Source organism: Blennius ocellaris (assembly GCF_963422515.1).
Source record: "Blennius ocellaris genome assembly, chromosome: 11".
Classification (NCBI taxonomy): Eukaryota; Metazoa; Chordata; class Actinopteri; order Blenniiformes; family Blenniidae; genus Blennius; species Blennius ocellaris.
Window position 1 is genome coordinate 15,645,245 of NC_137660.1, and position 24,596 is coordinate 15,669,840.

Sequence of the window (24,596 nt, forward strand, 5' to 3'; positions counted from 1 at the left end):
CTAATGGTACATCCACACTATGGGGAAAAACAATATTATTTTTCTCCACAGCCTTCTCCAAAAAAACCTCCAACCACACCTCCGTATGAACACGGCTCAACACGAGGTTTCAGGGCGTCCAGTACATATGCCAATAATAGTTAGGAATAGTATAAATGAGATCAACAGGGTCTGTCTTCTCCTCTAATTGCTGCCTGTCCTTGTTATGTCTGGAGCCATCATCAGTTTGGAGGAGGGTCATAGGGGGTGCACATCCCTCTGATTGGATCACAAGGATGCTGGAATGTGAGGGTAGAGAGGCCCCTGAAGCAGGACGCCACTTTCGGGGTGCACAATGGACCTGTTGCCGAGTGATGATAATCATATTAGGTAACAATGATAAAACAGCTGGATGGAAAGTTCAAGTACGAACCGATGTCTTAGTGATTTTGTATATTTAGAAAGTTTTGAGCACCGATGCTCCGCAGACCATCGTCTCTACTGCCTAAGAGCTCTTGATTTTCTGCATAAATACTTTTAAAGCGTTGTTTGGCCAATTTTGTGTATTTTGGATCATCTCCAATATTCTGATTCTTGAAAATGATAATGAGAGTTTTCATGTCCTACTCATATGAGCTACACTCTTAAATATCTCATTTATGCTTTAGGCCAGATAAACCTCTACAATGCGATGTATCTAAAAGTAATTCTGATTAAAAATAAAACTGGAGATCTCATTTATTGATTTTTTTTTTTTTTTTGCAAATGAGGGGAAACAATCCCTCCCTGTTATTCTTAAATGGACTGAACTCTCTAGCATGAGTACACTTTGGTCTTCAATGTATGTCTGCGATTCATTTCAGCCATTTGTAATTATTTTTAATGACAATACTGTTCATGACAGATAACAGTAAATCCATGTGATCGAACTTACAAATGGCAAGTATTCAAATAAAACGCAACCTAAATGATGAAAATTATTTCTTTTGAATATCCCAAGTGAATTCCAACTGTTTTTTCACTCACTATATCATGATAAAGCTTGTATTAACTTTGGCCACTCACAATTAAATAATCATTTGCTCATTTGCAAGCGCAAGTCTTTAATGCACATCTCAGAGTTCTCTTATCCAACAATGGTGATTTTATCTATTGCAGCAGTAATATTAAAATGTTGATATATGATGTACTTATGATATAATGTATATGATCTAATTTAATAGCTTTATTATCATTGTTTGTGACATAATGTGAAATTACAGATGTTGCTGACTTTGTGCATCAATATAAAGACCAATTGTATACAAGACAAATCATAAGGTAACATGGAATTGGAGTGCATGTGATAGAGATTGCATAATGTTCAGGTCAACGACTATTTGATGATTCAATAACATTTCCTCAAAGTAACATAATATTTTCTATTATGCATTAAATATTTATTTTGTCAGGACTCTTTAAACAACGCGTATTGATGCACATACACTTTCCCACCACTTGATGGCGGTGTGCGTGTTTATCGCTCACTTCCATCGTCTTGAGTTTGAGGACTATGCTGCGTTCCCATGCCATCAAAAAAGTTGAAAAAACCAACCTGATTTTCACATCAGTAGATTTGGTCTATAAAGTAGCTATAATTGCAGTTATATATCTAATATATTCATCCACTGGTAATTGAAGTACAGTGAAGAAAGGACGCTTTTTAGGTAATAAAAATCCTGTGTCGTGAAATGCTGACGTTACCTAAGAACTGTTGTTCCCAATTGGGAAACAGCCGTCTCCGATTTTTTTCCAGTCTCCTGGAACGCACCAGGACGTCCCGGTCCCGGCCAATCAAGGTTCGTCCTGGCTGGAGAGGGGCGGGGCTTTCCCGCTGTGACGTTGGGTCCTTCTCCAGCGGCTGTGTCACTCCGACATGATGGCCTAGCGATGAGGGCAGACGGAGGACTGTACTGGTGGGCACGGAGAAGTTCAGAACTCGAGCCTGGTGGAGTTTTCTGGTGTTTTTTATAAAAGCGGCACACCCTAACAGAGGAAGCAAACTTGCGGAATCACTATTTATTCCTCCGAGTGAAGTTTCGGTAAGTTAGCGGATGATGTGGCCGTGATTTGTTTTAACCAAGCGCTGGAGTGGCTCGCTCGAAGGAATGTGCACGTTTTTCTTAATACATTATATCACTTTTGTAGCCTTTACTCACGTTCCATTAACGTTTAAAGTGCAAGTAAAGATGACTTACCTTTTTTTAAAGTAGATATAACGAGTGTATTACATTAGCATCCGACCAAAAAGTGTAGATCAAGTGTTATGTGGTTGTTTCTCTACGTTTATTGACGTCTGCACACCCGTTGTACTTTTACGTAATAAAAAAAAAAGTTTCAGTAACTTAAATATAAAGTTATCAACACAGCTTGAAGTGTGTCCTCTGACGTGAAAAGTGAGTCGGAGGTTAGTTTATGACTCTGCCACATCTCCAGTCAGCCAGACCTTGTCGTTAATGTCTCCAGTGCCCGAGGCTACTCTTTTTCCTTCATTGACGTTGCATTCGTTTCTTTACTTTCCACCATGTTTCATATGCGATCACTGAATGTTCACTTAACTGAGGTTTCTGATGAGGATATATTTACATTGAGTGGCTATGTATTGACTGTTCTGTGGAATTAAACGAAAGTAGAACTCATCATAAATCAAGATATCTGGAAGTAATACTGAAAATCTGAACTCCTTTACATTGAGATTGTACTCAGTTACATGTAAAAGGAATGTTTCCGTAAAACACTAAAGTATTAGTTACTTTTTAGCGGCATTTAATTGTCCTCTTGTCTGGCTTTTTCATTCAATACGCTTGTACCCAATACATGCGTTCTTATCACATTCCTACATACATGCAAACTATTTATGTGATCTAATGTCCATGTAAAGGAGAAGGATTCTGTAAAACAATATAACATTTCTCCAAAAACTTAAATATTAATTTTGCCAAGTAGCTGTACTTGGTTGCAGGTTGCATGTAGTACCTCACATGGTAACACATTGGACTTAAGTGTGAGTGAAATTACTTACTTAAGACATACTGTCAAGAAAACAAGTATAAAAAGGCTACAAAATAGATTAATGAATGTGTGTGAATGCATTTGTATGTACAGTCAAAATATACCTGTTTTGTCTCCTGTGACAAACAACTTTTCTTTCTTTTTTTTTTTTTACTGTCTAAGTTTTTTTAAGCAATGAAGGTTGTTATGTTGCCCTCAGCCCGACCTTTAAAACTTGTTTTGTCTCCCATTTCTCACGCTTTCCCAAAACAGTTTACATTTCCCCCAAACCAGATACCAGATGTCCTCCGTATATCGTATTCCTGCTACAGTTCTCACTGACACCTTTAAGGCTCTTCTATCTTGTTGACAAACCCCCCCAAGGCTCTGCTTCTTCCTGCCTTCCCTGCAGCAGAAATATACAAGACATTTATTAAAGATAAATGTCACCAAAAAAAAAAAAAAAGGTACCCAATGAATTTGTTGACTGATTCTGGTAATGCTCATTTATTCAGTACGTAAACAAAGCAGGTGAAGTTATGGGATTCATTTTTCTTTAATCCAATGTTCTTTCTCTGAATTGGTACTGATGTCACTGATAAGAGGCTTCTTAGTCAAATTACAGCACAACTTGAGCGTTTGTGAGCAATATGAAAAGAATGCGTGCTGCCGTCCAACATAAATTACTTTCTGTGTGCTGCGCGTGCAAAGCAGGGAACTGTTTTGTCGATGGGAGGACTTTGTTTAAAGAAAAGAAAAAAACGAACCTTTGTTTGTTCTGCTGACATTGCAATCCTTAGTGCATCATTGCCTTTCAAGTATTTATAAAAAATTTTAAATCATTATCTCCATTTTCAGCATGCGTGGGTGTTTACACATCTTGTTTTCAACACAGCGTATGGTGGTGTAAAATTAGTGATGATGTATTCCGCCTGCTCGCCGAAGTTGGAAATAGCTGCAGGTCATTCCAGAGCAGAGTCGGGGAGTAGCTCAAATATATTTACACCCGTTCAGTCGCTGGGGGCACATTTGTTTACTACCATTCTTCTCTTGACGCTTCCTACAACTCTGGAGACGAGCAATCGTCCTCGTCTTTTGTGCCTGCAATGTTTACTAATCGATGGCCGAAGCAGCGGACTGTGAAGTCGGCAGATCTAAAAGTAACGGCGACATACATTGTCGAGAATTCTTCCAAGGGTTTTCCCCTCTTAAATTCTCCGATGGAGGTAAAAAGAGGATGAGGTGTGCACAAGCCCGGGTTGAAACTTTCCCCCTGGAAACATTGCGTGTATGGTGAAAAATGAGTCAAGGCGAATGAGTCAAAACATAGAAAGTGTCATTATGTGGAGAGACTTGGATTTACCCAGTCATATCTATGGAAATCATCACGTCACCTGTATTTTAAAAAGAAAAAGGAACAAGCAAAGCAGACTGCTCCAAGGCAGTTTTTTTTTTTTGCTTTGTTTTGTTTTTTTTAAACACCCTTGCGACTCGTCTTAACATAGGCTGCTGGAGTCAGCTGCATTGTGTCTCTAAACTCTGTCTCCCTTCCAAATTTACCTTTAGGTCTCTGTTTTTTTTTTTTTTATTGCCTGTGCACAAGCACAGTTGGCATTTAGGACTCACAGATTACAGGACAGCCTCTTTTTCTTGTTGGTCTTTCTTCAGGAATACTTCAGCTCTCTGTATACTGTCCAGTGAGGATCCGTTGTGACGGCTTTCTTTGCCTAAAGGGAACGGAGCTGAAGAATTTGAAAAGCAATTATAGTGGTCCACTCTCCCTCTTGTATTCATTATTCTCTGCATGTCTCTGAGGATTATATGGCCGTTGTCACCGAGGGGCGAGACGCCTTTCTCAGTGGGTTTCTTTTACTTGTGGTTGGGGTTTTTTGAAACGAATATGCAAGCAGGTGTTGTTGTTGTTGTGCGCCATGTGTATTGTAGCATTGCAAGGCAGTTTCTTTTCTCTCTCTCTCTCTCTCTCTCTCTCTCTCTTTGTTTTCTTATGCCTCTCAGTCAAACCCACCCCGATGTTGAACAAAAGGCCTGTGTGTCTTACGGTTGGTGGAAGTGGTTCTTATAGAAAAGCAGACAGTGAGACTTTGTTTTGCTTGTTGGGATTTTTTTGAGACGTCTCCTTTGATGGCAGGATCGCGCGGATGGAATTTATGCTTTAGTGGTGGACGAAGGTACAGGCATGTTCCTCCTCGGTTCTATCAATTGATCAAAACTAAAAGAATGCTGCAGCTCGGACTTCCGAGGGTACCTACCTCATCAGTCATAACAAGACATGGAAAGGTGAATTCTTTGAAATGTGATTTCTATTGTTTGTTGTACACCTGAAGGACGTTTTGGGCTTCAGGCTTTGTTTTGTATAAAAACACCAAATGTAGAGGCATCTTATCTTGCTGCTAATCAACTCTCGTGTTTGCATATGACCAGTGTAGCGTAGAGGCTTCGGGGGACCAGAGGACGGAGCGCTCTTCCTTGTGATTTGAGCCTCTCGTCCACCTGGGATCCAGGACAAAGCTCTCTAGATGCACCGACACATGGGCAGCAGGTTGCAGTGCAGCATGTCTGGTCTTGGCCTGGTGTGTTTGAAGTGTGTTTGCTGAAAGCCATGTGTTATCCTTACCCATATTTGCCTTTCAGCTGTGAGAGGAAAGGCTGACTCTGGATTTTTGTAGGGGATGCCCTACAGGCCCTCATTCCAGTGAGACTCCTCACGATCCGCCATCTGACGGTGCTCTTAACGCTCCTCTCGTGCGGACCGGTCTCTAACGAAAGATACTTGTTGAATCGACTTGTTGCTATATTGGTGGTCTTCAGTGATTGTTGATACTTTGATTTAGTCACATTTATCTCAAAATTTTGTCTTTCTGTTCTTTTTCTTTCTCTTTATTGGTCCAATAGCTCTCATCATAATCTACTTTTTATGACGTCATTCATTCTATTTTCTAAGATAAGGACAATAAAGACACATGGAGTTAAATAGCTGCTGTTGACATTTTAAATCCAAGCCAGCACAAAGACGTGCACATGGCTGAGCATGAGGTCAACAGCGCAACATTGCCGAAACGTCTCAAATGTTCCCGTGATATATGATTGTCAATCCCCACTGTTCTCAGCTTATTACACACAGGCACACTTTCCCACTTGCTGGTTTTGCTCTCGCCATGGTTGCATTCATGCTCCACGTCTTGCTACCTCCCATACTTTGTTCTTCTTGATGCCTCCCAAAGGGTTCGACCTGAGGAACTTCAACTGCATGTTAACAGCAGGAGAAAGCGCACTATAATTTAGAAGAACAAGTCTCGAAGCGCAAAGAAATTGAATACGATCAACTTCGGTGTTTGCGTTTTTGCAAATCATATTGTCGCCGCGCGACTTGACGTAATCGCACACCGTCTCGGTCGGGTGTCCGCTGATCACATCCAGCCGGTCTCTTTTGTTTCTGAGGCCAACTCACCTTGACGCCGGAAATATTTTATTGATTGTCTGAAAGAACATTGTCAGGTCTTGGTTTTTTTGGGGGGGACCTGGTCTTTTAAGTGTTCCGTGAAGGCGATGAATGAAATAAATCAACTAAATTAAAAGGCAATATCACTGGAACGCTTTGTTTCGGCCTGTCTTTTTGAACACAAGTGTTCAAAGTCAGCTCTTTGCTATGACTTTTTTTTTTTCTTCTCTCTAATCTGTCCCTCCCTGCAAAAAGTGGGACAAACCAGCGCTGCAGAGGAAAAAGCTGTTAATGACATCGAGAGCTTTAATGTTGCAGACCGACCAATGCGATGTTTTACTATCAAGCTGAGTGATGGCAAGGGAACCGGTCTCGGCCTGTTGTTTAATGTGAGGTGGGGGGAGTGTATGTTTTAGGACATGCCTATTTGGCACATAATGGAAATTGTGACCACAGTAATGTTCAAATAACTAGTGCGTGGTCTGTGGGTGGCTTCCATAAAGTTTGAAAATAAAAGCTCCGTCCCAGTGTTGGCCACTCCCAGGAACCGAGGCGGCTGACGGGAGGTGGAGGAGGAGGAGGTGGGGGATAGATGAGTGTTTCTGAAAGCATGTTTTAGCATGCATGAGAATATGCCGCACTGTGTTTTGAGCAAACAGTCAGAGATAAAGAGCCGGCTGTGCTATTTGGGCCAGATGTCCAGTCCGGGACACTTAAATGTTTCTTCACTCGGCTCTAGACAAAGTCTCCTGTGTCCTATTTGCCCCGACATTGCGTGTGCCATTAATTTAGCTAAATAGCCTGATTGGTCTTCTGAAATACATTATTCATCAGTTTTACTCATGACGAAATTTACATAAAGGACGCTCCAATGTAAAGTCTAAAATAGAGCAACCAAACAAAGCTTATATACATGTTGGGTTTTTTTGTTTTGTTTAAGTTGTTTATGGAGTCATTGTTTTTCAAGCTGCCACAAATGCTTTAAAAAAAAAAAATTGGATTGTCATTCAACTGTTTGAATGCTGTTTAGCTCAGTTTCTCACAAACATAGTATTTCACCAGCCACAGTCCTGTTTTAGCATTCAGAGGATGTGCTACTGTTACAGCTTAATTTCTGGGTTGGAACACTTTTTGTCATGAGATACTTCTTGCCATTGTTACTGTGCTCGTGTGTCAAATTCCTCTGTAACGTCTATGCTGGTTTTTATCATTTCACACGCAAAAATAAACAAAAAACAAAACCTTCACGTCTCGTTACCCAAAGCAAGAGAAGGAATGGCTTGTTTCTTCTTCAGTGATTAAATGAAGATTTTATGAGCTTCATCCATTGGTTGCTGTAAATTCCACCACGCTTGTACTTTTGGTTGGTTCATAGGAAAAAGCTAGCGTTTGTTTTTTTGTTTGTTTTTTTAAAGTCCCCTTTCAGAATAATCTGCTCCCTTGGAGTTTTACACCTGAATGATGTCTGGATTATTAATCCTTGCACATTGTTATGGTTTTCAATTGTGGCAAAAACATTATTTTTTTTTTGACATGATTGAATCTGGTAGAGGTGAAGATACTGATGTATTCCACTCTTTTTATTGCTTTTTAAAGGTTCATCGGTGTCTGAAGATGATGTCTGATGCCAGCGACATGTTGGCGGCGGCCCTGGAGCAGATGGACGGCATAATCGCAGGTAAAGGTATCTGGCAGCCTCAACGTTTGATCTTTCTTTCCCAGTGCACAATGGGACTCGTGTTGAGGTTTTATATTGTTATCTGTGTTTAAGCAGAGCGCTCCAAAGTCTCCTTGTGCCGCTCTCTCTGGTTGAGTCAACACTGATAAGACTTTAATGGTCCCTTTCCTTGATTTGTTGCCGACTTGACATTTGAGGTTGTTGTCATGTGATGTTTGTCAGAGATATTGTAGCATTTATTGTGTGTTCGATTGAGCCTGTTATAGCTCCAAGCCAAATTCACCAGTTTCCCAGTGGCTGCGACAATGAGCAAGATAATATTCTGTTGTGTGTGAATGTTCAGTTTGAAATCTCCACATACAGGAGTTTTATACTTTTTATTTCAGCTAGTAATAGCAGGTCAATCCAGTCACTGACACATTACTACTATAAACACGAGTGACAAAATGTCTCTTTGTGCTCCTAAGATCACCTCTTGAACGTGATATAAAAAACCTGTCAAAATAATTACAACAGATGCCACATCTGTGTCTGTCTTTGGACTGCAAGTCCCATCTACTATTTCATTCTCCCCCTCCTTTGTGCTTCTTCGCTCCAGGCTCTAAGGCTCTGGACTACTCCAACGGTTTGTTCGACTGCCAGTCGCCCACGTCTCCTTTCATGGGCAGTTTGCGAGCACTTCACCTTCTGGAAGACCTGAGGGGCGTCCTGGAGTTGATGGACACGGAGGAGAGGGAGAGTCTCCGCTGTCAGATCCCCGACTCCACCGCCGACAGCCTGGTGGAGTGGCTCCACAGTCACATGGTGCGAGAATCCCCCCCCCCCCCCCCCAAAAAAAAAGAGAGAAACACACACTGTCTCTCGAAAATAGCGTTTCTATTTTTCATTGTACAAATGTGACTCGGGTATTCAGGTTTATAAGCGCGCACAGATTTCTCTTTTCAATCGCCGTCAGAATCAGGGAGATCACTTTCACAGGTAATGTCGCGTCACTGCGTTGTCCTGGCATCTAAACGGAGATGGAAGTTCCAGCTGTATCACTGCAGGAAAGTTTCAGGTTACGTTCATGTTTGCTTTTCGAAATGATGCCCAGCTGTGTTGTCGGGATGTCCCGTATAAATTGGCCACAAAATACTGCCACTGGTTTGAATCTGAATGTTTGCCCCGAGTGCCACATTAGACCTCAATGAATGCGGGACAGTACGAGCAAACAATCCGCTGTTCAGGTACACAGCTGAATTGTTTGCTCAGCGAAAACACGACCGTCCTGTTTCTGCTGAGCCTTCTGGAAATGCAAGATGGGACTGTCTTCGTCAGTCGCTGTGCAGTGAAGAGACCTGCTGGCTTCTCGGGAAGCGGCGCGGTGTTTCTGAGAGCGATGGGCGGCCTGCCAGACGGAGTTTTTGTGCGGTGCAGTAACTCACTCCCGTTTACAACGCGCCAAATGTGAGCAGACTGTTCATCCATGTAGGGTTTTGTTTGCTCGGAGTAAAAGCTCTGCAGCCTGTCGCACCATGGTGTCAGGAATGTCATCTGAGACCATCGGACACAGAAACTTCAGAATTAAAAAAAAAAAAATATATATATATATATATATATATCAGCTTAATTGGTTAATTTGTCTGTTCTGTTCTGCTCTTGAAACGCTCTGCTTGCAGTTTTCTATTCCTAGTTGTCTGACTGGTATATTCTTTTGCTCCATGAAGACCAATGGGCACATTTCTCTGAGTGGAGGGGATCACTACCAGGAACGGCTTTCCCGACTCGAGAGCGATAAGGAGTCGTTGGTGCTACAGGTACACGTGCAGCAAAATCTACTTTAATAACAACTAATGCCTGAGGCTGTGTGATTACGGTTAAAAATGTGATTTATAAGATTTCTATTGAATCTCTGATCACAACATTATCTTTGGTATTTCTCATCGACTGTCGCCCTGCCTGGTAAATCAGACAAGAGGGTGTCTTTTAAAACATGTCTGCTCCATGCAGGTGAGTGTGCTGACAGACCAGGTGGAAGCTCAAGGGGAAAAGATTCGAGACCTGGACTTGTGCTTGGACGAGCACAGGGAGAAACTCAACGCCACCGAGGAGATGCTGCAACAGGTGCGTCACTGTCGCGTTTTGTCATGTTTAAGCTGTGAAGGGTTTGTATTGGAGGCGCCGGATCTGAGCTCACACTGAAACATCTGAGTCGACGTCCTCTTGACAGTCGACATCTTTTAAACACAGCCACAACAAATTTTTTTTTTTCCCCTGGTTTTCATTGGTTATTGCAGGAGCTCCTGTGCAGGAGTGCACTGGAGAACCAGAAGGTTGAACTGATGTCTGAAGTGTCGAACCTGAAGCTGAAGCTCAACTCCTTGGAGAAGGACAGGCTGCACTTTGATGACAGATTTAGGGACAGTGAGGTATGTGAACTAATTGGGAGAACAGTACTCCTTTTTGTCTCTCGGTTTTTTTGTTTTTTTGTTTTTGTAACAATCCACACGCACACACACACACACACACCTGTGTTCCACAAGGCTTTATTCTTATATTTTTATTATCCGTCTGAAAGCAACTGTGTACAGAGTGACTTTTTTTTCCTCTTTGGTTGTATTCCTTCTGGTCACAGGCTCTTTAAAAACGAAGAGGTCAGAGCGAAGTCACAAATAATAGGGGGTTGATCTGTCCCCAGAGGAGCCGTGCAGCATAATGCCTGGATAGCTTTCAAACCCTGTCACGTTATTGTTGTAGCTGCGCGGCCGTCTCTTCCACCCCAGTGGAACAAAAAGCTGCTGTCCGTGTTCGCCTCACAGCACATAAATCACCGCGTCTCTACAAGCAGCTTCCTCCCCTCGTATCAAAGCCGCTTCTACAAAACACGCTCTAGGAAACTGACTGTAAAGAAATGCGTCATCGTTTCACTCTGCACCAATTTCTGCTATAAAGAGGTTCACAGCCGACTGAGGAAAAGTTTGATTTCCTCAGTACTTTCCTTCATCACTGCGACATGCACTTGTTTTTTCCTACAGGACTTGATTCTCGAAATTAACGAACTGCGGTACAGACTGACAGACCTGGAGGCCGAGAAACTACAGTACGAAAAGAAACTTAAATCCACCAAGGTGTGTTGTTGAAAAGCTCTTTTTGTATGTCTTTTAACAAAGTTAGATTTTTTTTTGTACAGAAACTTTCCTTCTGGTTTTAAATGTCAGAACATTTGTGTCATAAATTGGATTTGTGTTAGAGCTTTAGTTATTTATATATTTATTATCATATTCAATTTTGAAATTAACATGCAAGTAACCCCCCCCCCAAAAAAAAAAATACTGAGTGAAAAACCCAAGTATTTTTTCAGGTGCTGCTCGCTGAGTTAAAAAACTGCACTAGTGTCTGACTTACTGCTCCGCTTACGTGATGTACTTGTACTTTAAACCCCTAAAATATCTTTGTTTCACTTTGGATATTTCACCTCTTGACTTCTTATAACGTCACATCTTCTTGCATCTCTATTTCCCCTCTTTCCTCGGTGCTTCTCTCTGCCGGTAGTCGCTAATGGCCAAGCTTTCTAGCCTGAAAATCAAAATGGGCCAGTTGCAATATGAGAAACAGAGGATAGAGCACGAACTCCAGGCTCTGAAGGTTTGCTTTTTCTCAGGATGATTGTCGTGCCTGCTGTATGATTATGGGTTTTTTTGACCTCTCCCTTTGGTCCCTTTTCTTTTCTTTTTTTTTTTTTTTTTGAGAAAAAAAAAACACCGCTCTGGATTGCTGCAGGCTTTTTTTTCATCACTTTTAACAAAATGATGTCATTTTTGCAAACATTGGACTGACTTGATTTGCTAATCCATGTAATTCAGTGTGTGAGTGTAGATAGTCAAGTGTCGTCAGAAATACCACTTCCTCGAGCCTGCATCTACAAAGTACCACTTTTAGCAAACACTCTCGTTTTTTTTTTTTTTTTTTTAAACCACAGGTATGCTTTAATTTTGGGTGTTTTGTGTAGAGTTGGCAAACCGCCGCTTTTTTTCCGTCCCTTCCCTTCTTTGCACTTGTCCTACTGATTTCCTTTTCCCCCTGCCGTTTTCTTTTCATTCTTTTTTTTTTTTGTCTTGAACCACTTTGCACCTCACTGTGTCTCTCCTTAAATTCTTGTTTTGGGGGTCTTTTAGACGTGATGGGTTTTATGATGGCTTGTATCTTTGTTATGACCTCAGCCCTCCCAGTCGTCAGTGTTCACCCCCCCCCGCCTCACCTCACACGCATTTACCCACCGAGCAGGTGTGACCTGCGTGCCTTTACGCCGCGTTAAGCGTCTTTGAACCTTTGTTGTGGTTTGTTTGTAGTGTGTGTGGGGAGGTGGGCGGGGGTTGGCGTCTGCACGAAGGAAATCTTCTCCATGTTGTCCTCTATCCCACAGGAGGAGTTAGCCATGGTGAGGAGGCAGCTGGAGGGCAAAGACGGCGAGATGAGAAGAGTGCAGGATGAAACGGGCTTTAAAGCCGTCGCCCCCGGCAGCGCTGAACCCGCGGATCGAGGTGGGGGGGAGCGAACGGCGGCGAGTCTCTCCGCGACTTGAATATATGACTTAATGTCCCACAACCCGGTTATTGTTTTTGATGTTCTGTCCCGTTCAGTTTCTCATCCAGACGAAACTCTTAGAAAGAGGCTGAAAGAAAAACGTAAGGGGGGTTTGATGTTTGTGTTCATGCTGCACTTAATGACTGCACCCATTCCAACTCCCGTTTGCATGAATGGGCATGAGCCATCTGAACTTTGCTTGTTCATTTGATAACCCGTTGGGAGCGCAAGCACCCGGCCCCCAAGAGCACCACGTCGAAGTCAAACCCGTTCAAACTTTTCATTTCCAAGTGTTTGTTTGATCGCAAAATGTCACCGCAGTCTTCACCCATCACCGTGTTTTTGATTGTCCAGCCTAAACTAGCAACAAGATTTGTTTGCTTTGTGTTTTTTCTTTTTTTTTTTTGGCAAGAATGAGGAATGGACTGTTTGTTATAACCATTCAGGCTGCTCACTCATCTTTCTGACTCATGTCCTCCAACAATAATCACCTCCTGTTCTCCCCGTTGTCTCTCCTCAACGTCCTCTAAACTGTCTGCCCACTGTGTTTCCCGCTAACCAGACCTGTTGTCTTGTTCACTGTTGTCTGACGGCAACTCTGTTCAAAATGTTGTTTTCATACTTGCGCACTTGTGTAGAACAATTTTACTTTTCATCAACAGCACGCACGCTGACAACAGGATCGTTGCGCATGTGCTGATCCTGATGTGCTGTCAGGCAGCCAACCCGGATGTTTTCATATAAAGTATTTCGATCAACTCTGAAATAAAATTCCCCTATGCTGCTGATTGTCATATAATCGGTCGATCCAAATCATATTCCTCTTCCTCACTTCAAGGATTTTTTTTTTATTATTATTTATTGTGTCCCCAGAAAGTCATATCTAGAAATGCACGATCCTCCAAACAGTCCAATTTCACTTGAGTTAGACTATAAAACATTCAATATGTACAATCAATTACAATGACTTAATCTCCAAATTGAAATACTTTTTATTTAATTATGAATGAGTACGGATGAATAGAAGCATCCAGACGAAATTGTCAATATCAATAACCGACTGAGCTTTTGTGACAGTGTTGGTTCTGAAAAGTAAAAATGTTCTACAAAGTCGAACGTGAATTGGCTGCTTACTCAGGACCACTGTTTCTCAGTTTTGTTTTTGCTTTTTTTTAAATTAAATGACGGTGTCGCTGTAACTTGTAACGCCTGAGTTTGCTCCATCTACAGTTCACGCCTGTGCGCTCGTGCTCAAGTGTTCTGGTGTAGTTCCTTCAACAATGTACGCGTGTTTCTGAACGCGTCGTTTTTTTCCTCATTTAGATGTGGAAGTGCAGAGAATGAAAAAGGCCGTTGAGTCGCTGATGGCAGCAAATGATGAAAAGGTGCGTTCCTGGAATTCCCTTCGCATTCAATCCCTGAGTCAATCCGAAATTGGATTTGTTTCGCATTTCACTTCTCTTTTTCCTTTCGTAGGATCGTAAAATTGAGGAACTGAAGCAGTCACTTCTGCGGTACAAGAAAGTTCAAGACATGGTGATGTCGGTGCAGGGAAAGAAAGGTCGGTACATGAGAAATATTAATCGTGTCACAAATGAAGAGGTACTGAAGTTGTTCAAACACAAATGTTTTTGAACATATTTACAAATCTCTCTCTCTCTCCACTTTAAATATTTTCTTTTCTTAATTAGTAAAAAAAAAAAAAAGTGTCTTCCTTTAACAAATTCTATTAATTTTATTCTTTTACATCTATAAAATCAGTGTATAGAGCCATTAGTCTCACTTTGAGTTTTAGATACCATATTTCATGTTTTGACTTCTCGTTTGTTGTCAACTTAAGATAAAAACCAAAGAAAATGAGAATGTTGACAGTCCCAGTGATGGATTCACAGCATTCCCATCTCCCTATTGCCGTGTCCGCAGAGTTGGAAAAGCAGGATGTTGCAGAGTTGGAAAAGCAGGACGTTACAGATGTTGAGCATCTAAAAAGAAAGAGCCCAGATGAGGTTTGTATAGAATCATCGATTGTTGAAACAGTAAACTAAATCTTTCTCGCAAAATGGTTTAAGCAATTGTAAGTGAAGTCTTAACCGAATATAAAATGAGACAGTTACAACAGTTTTTGTTGTTTTTGTTGTCCTTCATATAAATATTTCATAATCAAAGGCTGAAAACGACTTTGGCTGTACTTTAGATTTTAGCATTTTCTTCCCTCCCTCAAGCAACTTCACGTCTCATTAAACCTGAAAATGCCCAGTGAAGTAATCACTCTCGCCAATACCTCGCTCTAATTTCACACGTCTAAAATGAATCCAGAAGGACTTGACAGCCAATTAATAGAATAACATGTTCTGTCAGTTCTCCCAAGCACACGTCCAGACCGCTCACAACGTCCAAACAACAGCGTCTCAGTTAAAAGTTTGAAGTCCTTCTGCTTTTCATTCTCATCCCGATCTCTTCTGGTCAGCTGGAGAGTCTCAATGGACTGAGCGACGAGACTCCTCCGTCACCAAGTCCTTCTGATCCTGAACGAATATCGGAGTCTGGAGCAGCAGATTCTGAAAGGTAAAATATTGATTGGCTGAATCACACTCACACTTTTCATGTTGATGCGTTTTGTTTTTTGGGGGGGGGGTTTAATTGGGGGGAAAAAAATCATACTAAAAATCTGAATATGGTATATAATTGCATTTTTATCATTATAAAAACTGAAATGTTGATGGTGAACACAGAATTTCTATTGATTGACTGTTCAGTCCTGCATAGCTATATAAGCATCGTCAATATAAGGGAACAATGCTGCCGTGGCTCATGTGAAGAAAAAGATTCCATCGTATGCATTTTCCAGGAGTGTGACAGGAAACTATGCGAGAGACGGAGAACAATGAGATTTTGAAGTCAAGCATGTGGCACAACACCACGTGCACCTAAGATTTGCTCTGCACAAATAAACACATGTCAGTAACACTGCTTTTGTTGCGTAAAAAAAACAAAACTATCCAAACAAATGTATTTCAGTTTGAATTTTGTTCTCAAAATGCTAAATATTGATCATATTCCTTCTAAGCTCTTGATGCTGAATGACTTTATTTACGTATTAAACAAATATACATCCAAACATGTTTGATTTAGAATGCAGACTTCGTAATAATAGAACTAGTAATTGATCATAGATTATTAAGATAATGCGTCGCTGTCCTCTATATGAGAATTCACACCTACAAAAACATGGGTGCTTTGACAACATAGATAAATGTTTTATCTATATGCTGCAGCCCTGGATTGATCACATTCTGTATTGACTCGTTGGACTGACGTAGATCAGCGTTCGTGTTTCAGCTGCACAGCTGCAGTGAGAGTATTCACTCTTTTGACTTGTCATTTCGTTAGCCAAGACGGCACCAAGGCCGGGAATCACGCACATCTGGATGGGAGCAATAATGAGAAGGTAACGGAAGAAAAAGTAACACAGAGGTTTTGTAGAGGAATGTAAGCCTCCATTCGTTCTCAGTAAGGCCCATTCCATCAATACAGTGTGTAAATGTAAATGTTGTGATGCAGAGCGCCAGTGAAGAGATCAGCCACCTCAGTGAAAAGCCTCCCAAGAACCCCTCTGCTACCCTGCCCGCCACCTCCGAGGACGACGCCTTCGGCTCAAGAAAGGCTCGCTCATCTTTCGGCAAGGGCTTTTTCAAAATCCGCGGGGGCAAGAAGCCGTCCGGGACCCCCAACCTCGGTAAGAGCGGCGCAGCATGGTTGAATTGACGCTAACATTCTGTGACGTCGAGCAGACTGCTGACAAGATTTGAGATTTCCTTGTCGGTTTTACTTTTTACCCTTTTTAAAGTCTTCATTTTCCCAAAAGCCACACCCAAGGACTCCACTATATGGACCGACACCATAATTTGCAGCCCACACAAGACTGTGGTTCCCATTTAACTCTGGGAGTGTGTCTCCGTGCTGCCGAACGCTGTTCGTCTGGTGTCTTTTTTTTTTTTTTTTTTTTCTCCTCACATTTCACGTGTATGTCTTGAGGTCCACCTCCAGATTCTTGCTCTTATTTCAATCATGATGTTCTGCCCTCTTGTCTTGTTCTCTCTTTGTTGGATCCTGTCGTGTGTCGTGTGCTTTGTAACACATGAAGACCGCAGCAGGAGTGCAAGTGCGCCTATGCTAGGTACAGTATAGACCACGAATGGCGTCGCCGTAGTTCTCCAGAGAGGCAACGAGAACTGCCAAAGATGTCCTATCCCCCCCCCCCCCCCCCCCCCCCCATCCAGCCTTCCCTCTCTAATCGCATCCATCCAGCTGACATCTTGTTTTTCTTAGTAGATTTCAGTAGCTCCATTTTTTTTTCTTTTAAACAGTCACATCCTCATAACTTCTCTTCATTCCAGAAATGTTGTCTGTCCAACATTTATTCTGCGACTGCTGCTTGTGCTGCGTTGTGTGTGTGTATGTGTGTTGCCCGATTCCCTGCATGTATTTGCTTCCATTTTTAAAAAAAAATGTGTATCAGAGCATTTCCACAAACACAAGTCTGTGTTGACGACGCGCAGTTGTTGGATAAAGAATATATATTCACGTGTTTGGGATTTTGAATGCGTCTTACTAAATGTCTGAAACAAGACAACTGTTCAGGTGATCCTATTTTTTTTTTTTTTTTTTATTCCAGTCGAGTCGGATGTCGACGCGTCTGCTTGCATGCGTACTGGCGATCATATTGCTTTTAAATCCCACTGCCATGACCTCTCGCTCCGTCTCTGGTCTCAAGAGTCATCATGTGTCTGTCTCATTGTTTCCCGGGCCTCCGCAGCGGCTCCGTCTCCGGCGATCGCCGCTCGTCTCCCACACTGGCGCTCATGATGTTGACGATGATTCTTGTGGGCATTTCCTTTGAAACAGCTGAAACTGAGGGACAGGGCACTGACCATCTGGATTTGGCCGGGATGCCGCAGAGGTCGGCGAACAGCGACAGCACTCACACACTCCCCACCACTCCAGAGAGCAAGAAGAAATCCAAAGGGATAAAGAAACTTTTTGGGAAGTGAGTAGAAAATAACATGGGGATATTTGACTCTCTCATTTTTCTTTTTTTTTTTTTTCTGCATTGAGTTAAGTTACTATGATGGCGCTGAAATGTTTTATTGAGCAAAGTCCTGCATTTTAGGCTCAAAAGGAGCCAATCTACAACATTCAACCTGGATGACAATGTGCCAGAGGGCGAGTTCAAGCGTGGAGGAGTGCGTGCCACCGCAGGACCCAGATTGGGTTGGTCCCGTGATCTCCAACGAGCCAACAAGTGAGTCTGTGCATTGAGCGGAATTAACGACGGCCGGGATGTGGTTCACGGTCGCGCAATTAAACTGAAGATAATGAAAACTTTTCGACAAAGTCCCCTTTGTGGAAGCTGCTTCTCCTATATCCATTTTTAATTTGTTCTCGTAGCGATGTGGATGCTCCATTCGCTCGCTGGTCAAAGGATCAGGTTTGCGGCTGGCTGCAGGAGCAGGGTCTTGGTCTCTATGTGAACATGGCCCGGGTGTGGGTGTCTTCTGGACAGACGCTGCTGCATGCCTCGCAGCAGGACCTGGAGCGGGTGAGAAGGAAGCGGAAGCATTTAATCTCGCCAACAGACGGGCGGGTGTATCGCCGTGCCTCCGTGGTTCACCTGGAGGACCTCGGTGCTGCTCTCTCATCTTCCCTTGTCGTCCATGTCGCAGGAGCTGGGCATCAAACCGCCGCTGCACAGGAAGAAGCTGCAGCTGGCCCTGCAGGCCCTCGGCTCAGAGGAGGAGGACAACAAGGGAAAGCTCGACTACAACTGGGTGACCAGTGAGTAGCAGCCCAGACACCAGCCGGAGTATTAGTACTCTGCTGGTTTTTTGTTTTTTCCGACGATCATCAGATTTAGTTCCAAATCACAGTTACTGTATTCACATGTGCCTTTGCGCTTCTTCTCAGGGTGGCTGGATGACATCGGGCTGCCTCAGTATAAAACCCAGTTTGATGAGGGGAGGGTGGACGGTCGCATGCTGCACTACATGACAGTGGTAAGTGTTGTGAAGACGCCCTGCGGATACGGAGTCCCGATGAATCCGCCGCCATCTCGCGTTAGCGTCGCCGCGCACAAAGTCTGACGAGCTCCACTTTGAGACGGCCCGCTCACACGCTCCGCGTTATCCGTGACGGCACTGACGCCGCTGGCAATGTATGCATGGAGAGTCTGTTCCACCAGTGACTCGTTGCTGCAGCAGTGATTGGCTTTTTCATTTTCAGTTACCTTTTAAAGTGAAGTTCTTAAATGATGCGGTTCACTCTGAGCAGCTGCTACGCGTTTCTCCCTTGTCCCAAAGGATGACCTGCTGTCCCTGAAGGTGGGGAGCGTCCTCCATCACCTGAGCATCAAGAGAGCTATCCAGGTCCTCCGACTCAACAGCTATGAGCCAAACTGTTTGCGGCGCAGACCGTCGGACGAGGTGCGTTCGCTTTTGACACGCGCCGTTCTGCATGTACGGAAGTATCCTCTCTCACTCACGTTCTGCGCGTCGTGTCCGTAGAACAACATTTCGCCTGCGGAGATTTCCCAGTGGACCAACCACAGGGTGATGGAGTGGCTGCGGTCTGTGGATCTCGCTGAATATGCGCCCAACCTGAGAGGCAGCGGCGTGCACGGAGGCCTGATGGTGAGAGCGTTTGCTGTTCGGCTTTACCGGGGGAATCGCCCCCCTCAAATTTCTGCTCCTAAAACGTCGGCCAATTGGACATCGTACACCTCCCACGCAGGTTCTCGAGCCGCGGTTTAACGTGGAGACCATGGCCTTGTTGTTGAACATCCCCCCGAACAAGACTCTGCTCCGTCGGCACCTCGCCACGCACTTCAACCTGCTCATCGGCTCAGAGGCCCAGCAGCTCAAGCAGGAGTGTCTTGAGAACCCCGACTACACTTTGCTCACTGCCACCACCAAAGTCAAGGTAATACACTGGTTCTCGAAGAGGAACCTGACTCGAAATAGAATTGCCACGACTTAAGAAATGGTTTCAGGTTCCCAAAGTTGCAAATATCAAAGAAAATGTTTTCTCTCTTGAGGGATTTTTTCTAAATTGGGGGGGAATCTATTGAATTTACTAAAAGCTTTACGCTGCTGACTTCACAGTGTCTCTTGTTACCAAACAAGACATGCAGCATGTGTAAGTATTGGTGTTGTGAATTTGAACTTTCTCGTGTCTCTCCCGGAACCAAAAAAAGCCAAAGAAGCTGTCCTTCGGTAACTTTGGAAGAAAGAAAAAGCTGGATGAGAATGAGGAGTACGTGTGTCCCATGGATGTGGAAATGCCAAAAGGACGAAGCTTCCAGAAAGGCTTTGAGCTTCAAATCTATGAAGATGACCTGGACAGACTGGACCAGGTAAGCTTTTGCTTCTTCCCTCTCAAGTGACCTGTTGTTGTCTGCCTGGGTGGACTTTGGTGAAATCTCTGCTCACGCGAAGCGCGTCCGTCCACAGATGGATGACTCCGAAGGAACGGTGAGACAGATCGGCGCTTTCTCTGAAGGCATTCAGAACCTGACGGTAGGAATTTGAACACTGAGCCGCACACTCGGACGCATTTGTTTTCACTGATCATAAAGCGAGCGTTTCTTCCTTTCATGTCTCTCACCAGAGCATGCTAAAGGACGACGAATTCTTCAAAGAGGTTTCGACTTCACCGAACCCCAGCGTAACAGACGAGGACTCCAACGCGTGAGAGCGCCGGCTTCAGACCCCCGGTCCCCTGCTTGTGAATGAAACCCTTGTGCCAACCCCTCTCCACTCGCACAAAGACTTGTCCCCGACGGAACCTCAAACAAGTGCTCCCACATTTCACTCTCTTAAGTGTTGCATTCAAAGAAGAAACGTCGCTTCGGAGAGACGGCGGCGTCGACTCCTCCAGTCCAGCGGAAACGAGTCACTCTGTCACTGCCGTCAGAGGAAACATTTAGGACGACACCACTGTTTTGCTCACCAGCTGGTTTCTGGAGATCTTCTTGCTCGCGGATTTGCTCTCACCTTTCTGTTTGTGTCAGGAATGAAGTGTCAACCAGCAGATCAGTGACATCCAGAAAGTGCGAATAAAGATTTAATATATGTATAATAAATCTGACTGGAGACAGCGGAAGAAACGGACGGGCGTCTCGGTAGGAATAGAAAACTTGGCAGAATTAATACGCAGAGGATTTCTTGATATATTTTTTAAAAGTTAGTATAAATTAATAATTCCAGCCGCTGCTATGTTTTCTACACAACTGAACCCTGCTAATTAAGAGACGACACTCTTTATTTTATCCTGTTTTGACCGTTTTTAGTAGTACTCATGACTTTTCACATATTTATACATAATACAAAAGCTAATAAAATATCATTGCATGGTGTTCAACTCCAGCTCATTCCTGTAAGAGCTTGAGTTTGTTTTGTTTTTTTTACCATACAATGATATGAAATGGAAACCTGTTGCCCAACACAATGTTATTTTTGGAAAAATATAGTAGCATATTTCAGATCTGTGTCATAAAACCATGTTGTAATGCAACACCCCATTCATACCTGAGAAAATAGATGGTTCTTTTCATGTTTTTGTACCAACTCAGTTACTAAGATCAATAAAGTAACTTAAACCATTTGAGTATTTTGTTGTTGTTGAGTAAACTGAATCATCCGCTTGTATAGAAGAACTGAGGGAGCCACTGGGAGACGTCAGAATCACATTAGAAAATAGTCTGATGTTCCAAACGTGAAATAACCAACCAGAGACATTGAAAAGTAACTGGAGGGTTTCTTTTTTTGTTTGTTTTTTTTGTAACTATGGACACACTGAATTTATCAGAAAATAAATGAGCAGTAATGTTCAGGTTTCAGTCGGCACAATGTCCTTATCCCATGGAGCATGAAACACATCTGGGCTTTTTCTGTGTGGCGTTTGCGTGTTATTCCTCTGCGTCCGATTGAGGCTTTAAATGTAAACATCTGGACAAAAAGATGACGAAACGCACTTCAACCTCTATTTGTGATCGCACAGTCTGCTTCACGTGAGGGTTTTGCATCCTGAATGCAGTCTACATTTTCAAAAAGTTAAAAGACAAACCTGTTCCAAGTCATTGAGGCTGATGGGTTTTCTGAACCAAAGCGCTCTCTGCTGGTCAAAGAGTTTCTGTTGAAGGTTGGCTCGCCCAGCCCTCTGCAGGATTTAGAAGTGCAGGGTGGAGACTGGAACAATAACTAAACTAAATCCTCCGGTGGTGGACGACCTGTAAGAGAGAGTCACAGACGGTCAACCGCTATCATGGCTGCAAGGTGGGTGTTTCTTATTGTTGGATTCACGCTGAACTGAGGATGTGTTCTGTTTTAGTTGACTTCAGCTTTGCTTTGCATTTCAAAGCGGTCTGCATGTTGGGTTTTTTTGTAAATTGTTAGGCAAAGGATCAAAATCCCTTGTTAACCCTTCATTGTACTAATGCTGTGTGCTTGGTGATCTGCAGGCTCTGTAGTTTCCTGCTGCTTGTTGCAGCATTTCTCTCTGGTCTGGATGCATCAAGGTGGAGTATCAACACTCATGTCCTCTGTCTATATAACAAAAATAGAAAAAAATGAATGCAACTGGTGTTTAAAACATGAAGTGCAGGTGGTTTTTGGGGTGCCTTGTGGGTTCAAAAATAACTTGATGATTCTGCAGGGAGTCGGTGGAGTATTTGTCAGATATTTGTAATTTCCTATGCTTTGTCTCTCTATAACAGACTCGCTGTAAACCAGGAACTGTCCAATCTCTTCAATGAGCTGTGGACGCTGGATGCGAACCGTATGTCCCCTGGGACGGACTACACGCTCTCTGTTCAGGTGTGGCACGTTCCCTCACGAGGACAGGCATTAAATTATAAGAAAGTAAGTTTGTCGACTGTCTTCCCAGGGGAGAGCGGGCTACGTGACGCAGGGCACTCATGTCGTGCACGACCACGCCTCGCAGCCTCTGTTCTCCAACGTAAACGAGGAGAAGATGAAGAACATCACCACTGTCTCCCGTGAGTCTGAATCTGACACGAAGGTGTCCCCTCGTGTCCCCCAACACTCGGTTCGCTTGCGGGAACCGATGCGATCGCTGTGCTTGCAGGCTTCCTGACACTGTTGGACAACTATGAGCGGTCGACAGGAATGACGGAACGAGTCACAACGGAGGAGCTGACGGAGATCAGCCTCTTCCTGGATGCCGTCTTACAGACAGAAGTCATGAAGGTGCATTTTTTTGGTGCATGTAGCCACTGACCAATATCTACCAAGTCCACATTCCCTCTCTACTTCAGGACTGTTATGTGCCGTCTGAGTGGCTCTCGGAGTAAAACGATTTCCTTTTCCAACTTACGCAACATGTTTTGCTCCCTCACATTCTTTTGTTTCTCCACTTTCTGCTGTTTTGAGTCTGCAGCTGGACTCCGGCAGGGGGGGGGGGGAGTTCTGCCTCTTCCTGTGGTACAGCAGCCCCCGATCACATAACTTCACGGTGATAGAGAGTTGGAAAGCACATTTGAAACATCTGTGTGCAGCTGCGTTGGAATGCTGCTGCTGTGGCCTCAGCTGTCTCCCCAAAGAGGATCACTGGAAAAAGTGTAGACAAGCGGGGCTTGTTGGAAGAAAGACATGTTTTGTTTCGATGGATCAGATGACTGGTTAACATGACTACATAGATGTTAACACTCTTCTCCTGAATGGCCGTCCCATGGTTTAGTATGTGATTACCGCTCACTCATGTGATGTGATGAATAGCTGTCGGTTGAGCTACTCGTAACAGAAATGTTCCCACACTGGGTTTATTTGATGTCTTTATGAAAGTCATTAACATGTCTTCCTTCTCTGCAGCGGGCTCACAGGTACCTGGTGAGTAAAGGAAAGTCCAGTGCCAACTTGAGGTTGTTTAAGAATCAGCTCAACTTGATCTGGTTCCACCTCTACCACAGGCAGAGAAACCTCGGGTGAGATGTTGCAAGGTCTATTTCGTATGTGTACAGAAAGCAGGCAGGGGGGTGGAGAAGCTCTGTTAGACATTATGCAATAGAAAGATTTTTTTTTTTTTCCTTATTGAAAACACGAACAGCTTGGACTCCAGTGGCTTTGAACACGTGTTCGTTGGAGAGACGAAATCTGGAAATGAAATCGTGGGTTTTCACAATTGGATCCAGTTTTACTTGCAAGAGAAAAACAACCTGTTGGACTACAAAGGATACAAGGCCGGGAGGCACGACATCGTGAGTGTAAACGGTTTCTGTGACAGGGTGACTATTTTTTTTCTTCCGATCATTCGATTCCAACTCGGTCGTCATTCCCGTGTTTCTTCTCCGCAGCCTGATCACGACGACCACGTCCTGAACCTGCAGTTCAGCTGGCACAGTCTGGTGAAGCCCGTGGGCAGCGCCTTCATCGGGACCACCCCCGAGTTTGAGATGGCCATCTTCACCGTCGTCTTCCTCATAAACACGGACCGGAGCACCACGGTGCTCGTCAACATCGACCAGTGTCAGATGGAGCTCGTGGTCATCCGACACGGACGCTGTCTGGGGACGGCGTACCCCAAACTGCTGAGCAGCAACAGCAGACACGTGCCGCAGTCGCACTAAAATTCACTCGTGGAATAAATGCGAGGCTTGTCTTGATCGCAGTGCAATGATGAGATCTGTTTTGATGTAGTAAAAGGCCTCAGTTGACTCTGTGTTTGTCAGGACCATCTTAACCTCCTTAACCTTTATACATAAGACATTTTTGTACCCGTATTTTAATCCAAAACACATTTAAATCTTGTTTTTTCAAATGTGGTGAGGATTTGAGTTGTGTGGATGTGAAAATAAAAAACGTCTGTTCAGCTCAA

The 24,596-nt window shown here is 43.6% G+C and overlaps 2 protein-coding genes across 3 annotated transcripts; both read left to right on the forward strand.

The window, feature by feature from the left end:
* Positions 1-1,902: 1,902 nt before the first annotated feature.
* Positions 1,903-21,366, forward strand: ppfibp1b (PPFIA binding protein 1b). Of its 2 annotated transcripts, none has more exons than XM_080504243.1 (27): positions 1,903-2,060; positions 8,066-8,147; positions 8,746-8,951; positions 9,854-9,943; positions 10,137-10,250; positions 10,424-10,555; positions 11,162-11,254; positions 12,550-12,667; positions 12,767-12,811; positions 14,034-14,095; positions 14,187-14,271; positions 14,634-14,716; positions 15,178-15,275; positions 16,101-16,158; positions 16,272-16,446; positions 16,855-16,887; positions 17,616-17,757; positions 17,881-18,012; positions 18,159-18,309; positions 18,434-18,545; positions 18,675-18,763; positions 19,067-19,189; positions 19,271-19,396; positions 19,497-19,685; positions 19,960-20,118; positions 20,201-20,281; positions 20,373-21,366. In XM_080504243.1, the coding sequence occupies exons 2-27, from the start codon at positions 8,084-8,086 to the stop codon at positions 20,454-20,456; spliced, it is 2,844 nt and encodes a 947-aa protein (XP_080360369.1). In that variant the 5' UTR covers positions 1,903-2,060; positions 8,066-8,083; the 3' UTR covers positions 20,457-21,366. The 2 variants fall into 2 exon arrangements, with proteins under 2 accessions (XP_080360369.1, XP_080360370.1); XM_080504244.1 differs by having other exon boundaries at positions 20,216-20,281.
* A 569-nt stretch (positions 21,367-21,935) lies between these two features.
* Positions 21,936-24,596, forward strand: endouc (endonuclease, polyU-specific C). Its single transcript, XM_080504293.1, has 8 exons — positions 21,936-22,039; positions 22,225-22,281; positions 22,480-22,579; positions 22,650-22,761; positions 22,851-22,972; positions 23,594-23,706; positions 23,829-23,979; positions 24,076-24,596. The coding sequence occupies exons 1-8, from the start codon at positions 22,029-22,031 to the stop codon at positions 24,346-24,348; spliced, it is 939 nt and encodes a 312-aa protein (XP_080360419.1). The 5' UTR covers positions 21,936-22,028; the 3' UTR covers positions 24,349-24,596.